This window comes from Syngnathus floridae, chromosome 13, assembly GCF_059516105.1.
Source record: "Syngnathus floridae isolate MCC-2025c chromosome 13, RoL_Sflo_1.0, whole genome shotgun sequence".
NCBI classification, from domain to species: Eukaryota; Metazoa; Chordata; class Actinopteri; order Syngnathiformes; family Syngnathidae; genus Syngnathus; species Syngnathus floridae.
Window position 1 is genome coordinate 13,476,479 of NC_142425.1, and position 8,598 is coordinate 13,485,076.

The 8,598-nt window shown below is 45.9% G+C and overlaps 1 protein-coding gene across 3 annotated transcripts; it reads right to left on the bottom strand.

The window, feature by feature from the left end:
• Window positions 1-2,881: 2,881 nt before the first annotated feature.
• On the bottom strand, window positions 2,882-7,294 carry LOC148389045 (uncharacterized). Of its 3 annotated transcripts, none has more exons than XR_015862304.1 (6): window positions 6,239-7,294; window positions 5,032-6,173; window positions 4,875-4,950; window positions 4,700-4,804; window positions 3,993-4,062; window positions 2,882-3,735 (listed from the first exon to the last, which is right to left on the bottom strand). XR_015862304.1 is itself a non-coding variant. In XM_088395061.1 (6 exons), exons 2-6 carry the CDS (start codon window positions 5,171-5,173, stop codon window positions 3,716-3,718), a joined length of 423 nt encoding a protein of 140 aa, XP_088251187.1. In that variant the 5' UTR covers window positions 5,174-6,173; window positions 6,239-7,280; the 3' UTR covers window positions 2,882-3,715. The 3 variants fall into 3 exon arrangements, 1 of the variants encoding a protein (XP_088251187.1); XM_088395061.1 differs by having other exon boundaries at window positions 4,700-4,814; window positions 6,239-7,280; XR_015862303.1 differs by having other exon boundaries at window positions 4,875-6,173.
• Window positions 7,295-8,598: the final 1,304 nt, after the last annotated feature.

An 8,598-nucleotide genomic window follows, 5' to 3' on the forward strand; every position in this document is an offset into this window, starting at 1 on the left:
TATATATACTGTATATATATATATACAGTATATATATATATACTGTATATATACAGTATATATATACTGTATATATATATATATATATATATATATATACAGTATATATATACTGTATATATATACTGTATATATATACAGTATATATATATACAGTATATATATACAGTATATATACAGTATATATATATATATATACTGTATATATATATACAGTATATATATACTGTATATATACTGTATATATATATATACAGTATATATATATATACTGTATATATACTGTATATATATATATACAGTATATATATATATACTGTATATATACAGTATATATATACTGTATATATATATATATATATATATATATATATATATATATATATATATATACAGTATATATATACTGTATATATATACTGTATATATATACAGTATATATATATACAGTATATATATACAGTATATATACAGTATATATATATATATATACTGTATATATATATACAGTATATATATACTGTATATATACTGTATATATATATATACAGTATATATATATATACTGTATATATACAGTATATATATACTGTATATATATATACAGTATATATATACTGTATATATACAGTATATATATATATATATATATATATACTGTATATATATATATATACAGTATATATACAGTATATATATACTGTATATATATATATACAGTATATATATACTGTATATATATATGTATATATACATTTATACTGTATTTATACTGAATATAAAGACAGTAGGGTAGGGGGCGGGGCTTCGCCCCGCCCCCTACCCTACTGTCTTTTTGTAGGGTAGGGGGCGGGGCTTCGCCCCGCCCCCTACCCTACTGTCAGGGGGGCGGGGCCAGCGCCTCGCCCCGCCCCGCCCCCTACCCTACTGTCTTTTTGTAGGACAGGGGGCGGGGCCAGGGGCGGGGCCTCGCCCTGCCCCCTACCCTACTGTCTTTTTGTAGGGCAGGGGGCGGGGCCAGGGCCTCGCCCCGCCCCCTACTGTCTTTTTGTAGGGCAGGGGGCGGGGCCATTTCGAGGGGGCGGGGCCAAGTGCATCGCCCCGCCCACTTGCGGGCGGGGCCACACTGGGCGTTTACACATAAATAAATGCGTCGACATGCAACCTATATGCATGTATTCAGACGCTTACAAAAGTGGGCCGGAGAAAGTTCCCACCACTGGGATCGAACCAGGGATGTACGGGGCATGAGGCCGTGTCACTAACCGGTCGGCCAGTGTGAGACGGAGATTGGCGGCCGCCAGTTCTCTTTTGTACTTACCCAGCGCGCGCGGAGCGCAATACTGAACGTATAAGAATGACTCGAAGTGAAAGCGGGGTCACTGCCGAGCTCGCCACGCTTGGCGAGTGGCTCCGTCGCTGCGCTCGAACACCTGAGATCCAGGGTTCGATTCCCCACCCCTGCTGCCTGCGCTGCCTGCGCCGCCTGCGCCCCCTGCCGCCTGCGCCCCGTGCCGCCTGCGCCGCGCTGCTCCCCGTGCCGCCTGCGCCGCGCTGCGAAGCACACAACAATGCGCAGACTATGAAGGAAGTGACGTTTGTCAATACTCCCTCCTTGGAGCAAATATATAACTTTTTTAAACTTTAGTAAGTTTTTTTTAACTTTTTTTAAACTTTTTGTAACTTAATATTCTAGGCTGTTCTAAAACACCATCTGGTATGCTTGATACACATTAGAGGTGTAAAAAAACAAAACATATTCCGTCATTTACTTCATATGGCGTACCGGCACAAAGGTTTGCAGTGCTGAGGACATGAGGAGACCTAGAAAGAAGCATTGGGAGCTTAAGATCAGGGGATGCTTTGAGAATAATTGTCAATTTTTGTCTATGTGAAGCCCTTTGAGACTGTGATTTAGGGCTATACAAATAAACTTGACTTGACATTGCTGATGTATCAATGCCCGAGCAATTAGGCACATGGACGGGCAGCCCCCAGCCTCGGGTTCGGATACGGCATTGCTCAAATTGGCAAATCTTAGCAAGCTACAGAAGACTTTCTGCATCACATGAATATTTTTTAGCATGTGGTTTGGAAGTTTATTATGCAAATGAAGTTGCTTGCTTTGTACATTTCAGAGACACGCACGTTGGCGAGATAGCGGCGGAACTTATGTGTATTTGTTAGGTTGCTTTGGGCAGAACAAACCGCAAAAGGCGGGTCACATTGACCCAGCTGTCTAATTGGGGCGCCTATCATTTGTAATGTACTTAAAAATGTAAAGGATTAAAATTGTTAAAAATGATCACAGTTAAATAGAGCATCAGACAGGTTGAGGCAAATATCTAGCATGTGGTTTAGACGTCTATCATGCAAATGAGTTTGTTCTGTACATTTAACACACATGCACACTGGCGAGATAACAGCAGTACTTTATTTCTTAGGTTGTTTTGGGTAAAACAACGAAAGGTGCATCACATTGACCCAGCATCAGACAGGTTGAGGCAAATACGCTGCTACTTGGAATTCATTTAGCCTGTCTAATACGGTCAATTTCATAAGGATGCCGGTATGAATAAGAACACTCTGGCCTTTACTTCACTCTGAACTGGGTGGTACCACCCAGTACATGTACCGAGGCTAGCCGTGTAGTTACGCAACTGCTTTGACTTGAAAGCTAAGGTCCTGGAAGTTACACGCTGTGTTTATAAATTCAATTGACTATAGCAGCAACCTGGACTGGACAGCAACAGCCTGTTTTGTAGTCAGACAGCCAATGAATACATCAAGCCCTGTAACAAAACATGCAATAAGTTTCACATTCAAGAGATGCACCATCGATTGAGGCACATCGCGAATGATGACTGACACCAAAGTTGACTTTATTTACAAGACCACCAACAGGAAGCCAACACACCACTGTTGATTTTATTCACAAGAATGCCCACATGATGCATGACGATTCAAAACAAACCAAAAAACGGCTCTGACTAGATTCAAATAACAGCTTTTACTCTTACAGAAAAATGTACCAACATTCTGCAAGATTCTGAGTTCGGTGGCCATTTTAAAGCAGGGTTGCCAAAGATGACTTACTGATCGCAACAGAGACCGTTTGTACACTTGTCGTTTGCATCTATGGGTGTCTGGCTACTTGGCTTTTGTCAACAATTTAGAATGCATCCAGCTTTTCTTTGTGTAGTTTAAAAAAAAAAAAAAAAAGCCTGACACTGCATATTTAACAAGTCAATTTTGTTTCAGCCTAACTTTACAATTGTCTTGTCATTGAGAATGTCTCAAATGATTCCAGTTTGTATGCACGATAGACTGCCAATGCCAATGTTTAAAATGGACCACTTGAATTCAGTTCACAGTTTAATTGCAGTTCAGTGGTACACACACACACACACACACACACACAATTACAGTACAAACAGTTCATTTCATGATTAAAAAAACAACAGTAAAACAACAATATTGCAAAATGACGCAGCGCTGAGAAAGAAAGAAAGAGGCATCATGCAGATAGCCAGTGTGCACACCCAGTGAAGAAGTGGAGGGAGGAAAGGACAAAAGAAAAAAACAAAGTCATACTCTCCTTAAATGCTGGCTGGGCGCTTTGCCCTCGCTGCATCCGCACCCGTCCGTCTCGTGTCGGCCGCTCATCACGGGCGATGGTTGGCTCCCCCCCCCGGCCGGTATTCGACGTTTGGACTCATCCGCCGCCTCGTGCCACTGCAAAAAGAAAAACGGCACTCTGTTGCATGCGGTTCACTTCTGTGGACGTACTCATTACCTGTCTATTAAAGCGTGCTCCTATTTTAAGCTCCCTTTATTAATTGCGTATGCATACATGAATGTTTTTGTTTTCTTTTTATGTCTGTTCCTATATGAAGAATTCAATGCTTGTAATTTCTTACTTTGTTGTAAAGTGCTTTGAGCTGCATTTCTTGTATGAAAGGTGCTCTACAAATAAAGTTTTTTATTATTACCCTCTGGTCTCGCGGTCCTGTCCAGTCCCTCTCTGTGCAGGCACTCATCGGATCCAGTGCCCCAGCAATCCTGAAAGGCAGACATTGTGGTGGTTTTTGCAAGGGGAACATTTTCACTAGCACCACCCCCCCAACCTTGACTAAGGTAAGTTTGAATCAGGTAACTAGCGGCATGCACGGGCTGGAGCATGTCTCATACGGCCCTCCCGCATTGGAGCGATCCGGGTTATGAAATGTTTAACCCCTTACAAAAATTGGGAGGGAAAGAGCGAGAGGAGATGAAAAGAGGCTTTGGTGCGCACTTAAGCGCAACCGGACAGTTCCCCCTGAGTAGAGCTGGCTGGGCCCCGAGTGGGAAAAAAAAAAAGAGGAAAACGTGACGTCACGGAGAGCGTCACGGAGAATCTCCTTGTCCTCGACACCGTCGACGACACTGGGACCCAGTCTGGCAGACATTATACCCTGGTATTCCACAAAGGGCAAGGTATAGCCACGTTCCACCCTGAGTGCACCAGGCCATGCAGGTACTGCCGGGCGCGTTGGAGAAAGAGAGCGAGAGAGGGAGGGAGGGAGGGGGGCAGGGGGTGTCTACTTTGCCGATTCGTATCTAGAGAGTCACAGCAACCCAAATGCCCGTGCGTGCTACTAGTTACCCTATTCAAACAGACAGGGGTAGGGAAAGCACAAAAGAAAAAACAAAGTCATACTCCGCCGAAACGCTGGCTGCATCTGCACCCATCAGTCTCGTGTGGGCCGCTCGTCACGGGCCAAGGTCCGGGTCTGCTCCGGCCGGTGTTGGACTCGTCTTTCGCCTCGCACAAGCTCAAAAAGACAAACGGCACTCAGTTGCATGCGGTTTACTTCTGTCAACGTACTCATTACCTGCCCCCTCCCTGGTCTTGTGGGTGCAGCCCAGTCCCTCTCGGTGCAGGCTGGCGCTCGCCCCATCCGCTGCCAGCTGAAAGGCAGAAAAATGAGGAAATCAAATTAAAACCAACAAGTGTGTACACTGCGCTTGCAGATTGGATTGCCATGTCACCGCCTCTGGCCAGCCTTGGCCAGTCATGCATCAGGCTCCTCTTCAACACTTGGCGACTCCTTTCTTTGGGCGATTCCTTCCTTTGCAACCCGCTCACCAATCGCGGGTCTGGTGGCCTCCGTCCACCGGCTCTTCGTTTCATACATCGTCTCTTCCACCTTGAAAGACAAGCACAAAAGTCTCGCTGCGCCGTCGCTTGCGCTTGCCGTCGCTTGCGCTTGCCGTCGCTTGCGCGGTCGCTTGCGCTTGCCGTCGCTGCGCGGTCGCTTGCGCGGTCGCTTGCGCTTGCCGTCGCTGCGCGGTCGCTTGCGCTTGCCGTCGCTGCGCGGTCGCTTGCGCTTGCCGTCGCTGCGCGGTCGCTTGCGCGGTCGCTTGCGCTTGCCGTCGCTGCGCGGTCGCTTGCGCTTGCCGTCGCTGCGCGGTCGCTTGCGCTTGCCGTCGCTGCGGTGTCGCTTGCGCTTGCCGTCGCTGCGCGTTTGGCACTCAATGAGGGCTGCACAACATTTTGGAAAACCAATGATATGGCAGTATTGGGCCAGACCACTGCATTGAGGCAAGTTGTGCAAAATTCTTGGATGGAGGTTAACTATTTGATCGCAATGAGATCAGTTAGATGAGTTAACTTTAACTTACAATGACTTATCGTCTTAACTCATTACAAATAGTTAGGCAAGAAAACATATTTCATTTGAGACATGAAAAACCAAATCTTTGCGGTCTTAAAGTGCATGTCAATAACCTAGACCACCATATGGCAGTTTTCCAATACACGTGCAGCCCTACACACATGTCACCATTGGTGTCCAAATGGCAGCCTCGGGGCAACTTGATCAACACACCACATGAATGAACGCAACACTGCTTTGTAGCACAAAATGTCAATGGCAACATTTCGTGATTGATTGAAGTAATTGGTGTCAAAGAATTCTGAATTTGTTTCAGTATGCAGCCCTCAAACAGACATTGGGACACCGCTGGTGTTATTAAAAAAAAAAAAAATTAAAAAATCCATTTCACACGTTGAAGCTGCGCAGGTCGACGCCTCCAGGGAAGCGGGTCTCCCTCAGAAGTCGGCGACTTCAGAGCGATGCCACAGCGCTCCGTTCACCTCTGATCAGATCGTGTCACATCCCGGTCGCCATCTGCAGAAACAGAAACAAATGTTAGAAACTCAAAGAGCACCCAAAGTTGTCGGTCACTTGCTTACTTGAGCACAGCGGCTAGCTACTATTGGTGAGCGTCGCCCGGTCGGATCGGGCCGTGCGCCCCCCCCCCCCCTTTTGCGTCCGGCCTGCAAATGGCAGAACACGCAATGAGTTGGGCGCTGCTCGCATCATTACGTCTTCCTCGTGGACCGGCTCGCCCAAACACCGCCCCCTAGAGAACAAAGGACACACAGCTTAGATCAAGCACGACAGTGGTAGGTTAGAAGAAGACAAAATGTTACCGTCCAATGCTGTCCTACACCTAGGGGAGAACAAAGAACGCAAGTACCACAGTGGTGGTAGGTTAGGGTTAGATCAAGTGCAACAGTGGCAGGTTAGAAAAAGACAAAATGGTACAAGTCAAATTGCAAAATTGGACATTCGGGATCGGCTCGCTCCAGCGCCGCCCTACACCGATGGGGGAGAACAAAGAACGCAGCGAGCACGACAGTGGCAGGTTAGAAAAAGACAAAATGGTACAAGTCATATGGCAAGCTTGGACATTGGGCTCCGCGTCAAAGTTCAGTTTTGTCTCCATCCAAGTCACCACGTCCTCCCCCAAGTGAGCCGTCAATGGCAACCAAGCACAAGACACCGCTGGATCCAGATAAGCCACAACCTCTTAAGCAAGACCAACCGTCAGACCCCCAAACACTGTCCACACCTGCAACCTTTCCGTCGTGCACCCATAACCAAAGGCAACCACACTGCCCCCTCCTGGGCACATGATCCGCACACGTCGACTTTTGCAGCGTGCTGCTTGATTCTTGACTTGATATAGCATTGCTCTTTTGGATAGGGCATTGCTCTTTTGGATAGGGCATTGCTCCTTTGGATAGGCCATTGCTCCTTTGGATAGGCCATTGCTCCTTTGGATAGGCCATTGCTCCTTTGGATAGGCCATTGCTCCTTTGGATAGGCCATTGCTCCTTTGGATAGGCCATGGCTCCTTTGGATAGGCCATGGCTCCTTTGGATAGGCCATGGCTCCTTTGGATAGGCCATGGCTCCTTTGGATAGGCCATGGCTCCTTTGGATAGGCCATGGCTCCTTTGGATAGGCCATGGCTCCTTTGGATAGGCCATGGCTCCTTTGGATAGGCCATGGCTCCTTTGGATAGGCCATGGCTCCTTTGGATAGGCCATGGCTCCTTTGGATAGGCCACGGCTCCTTTGGATAGGCCAAGGCTCCTTTGGATAGGCCAAGGCTCCTTTGGATAGGCCACGGCTCCTTTGGATAGGCCACGGCTCCTTTGGATAGGCCACGGCTCCTTTGGATAGGCCACGGCTCCTTTGGATAGGCCACGGCTCCTTTGGATAGGCCACGGCTCCTTTGGATAGGCCACGGCTCCTTTGGATAGGCCACGGCTCCTTTGGATAGGCCACGGCTCCTTTGGATAGGCCATTGCGCCTCTGGATAGGCCATTGCGCCTCTGGATAGGCCATTGCGCCTCTGGATAGGCCATTGCGCCTTTGGATAGGCCATTGCTCCTTTGGATAGGCCATTGCGCCTTTGGATAGACCATTGCGCCTTTGGATAGACCATTGCGCCTTTGGATAGGCCATTGCGCCTTTGGATAGGCCATTGCGCCTTTTCATGTGGAATTACTTATCCCATTCGGCTCCTCTTGCAGCCTACAAAAACACAGACAGACATTAATTGTGTGCTGGGAAGCTAAAACTCGACAACCATTGTGTGTTGGGAAGCTGAAACTTGACAAAAACAGGTTTTCACCTGATTTAGGACTACTCTTCCTCCTTAGTGTCCTCAACATCACGTAAAGGGCTCCTTCAAGAGACTCCTTTCTGTCCTTTTCAGAAGGATCCTGGCTGGGCGGCCTTTTTTAGTGCTACAAAAGACAAGCAAATTATTGCAACAAAAATAGACATTGAGTAGAGTGCCAATGGCATGATTTTTTTACCAACAATTATACATACTAGGAGTTTTACATTTGAGAAAAAATATTATATTGCAGTAAGTTATGATAATTTATCAAAATTATAGTTTATATTTTAATTTTATACATTCTAAGTAGAGTTTTACATTTGAAAAAATATATAATCATTACATTGTGGTAAATTACAAGAATTATTAAAGTTTATAATTCATATTTTAATTTCATCATCTACAACTCACCTCACATTGGACAGATGGATGATCCAGGTTGGCGGCGTCCAAAACGGGAAAAAAATAACCCACGCAAATGTTTGTTGCGTGACGGAACGAGAGCGGGCGGGCGCCATCTTTGAATGGATTTGCTCTGATTTGGACATGACCTAACAAATTCGTTACATTTATCAGTTTGCATAACACGGAAATGGCACACGCATGATATAAAATAATAAAAAAGTGTTTAGTTAACT

Coding starts and splice junctions, on each gene's coding strand:
- LOC148389045 (XM_088395061.1), bottom strand. CDS start 5,173: ATGAAACGAAGAGCCGGTGGACGGAGGCCACCAGACCCGCGATTGGTG. Junction 4,951..5,031: donor GCCAAGGCTGGCCAGAGGCG/GTGACATGGCAA, acceptor TCTGCCTTTCAG/CTGGCAGCGGATGGGGCGAG. Junction 4,063..4,699: donor GCAGCCAGCGTTTCGGCGGA/GTATGACTTTGT, acceptor TCTGCCTTTCAG/GATTGCTGGGGCACTGGATC.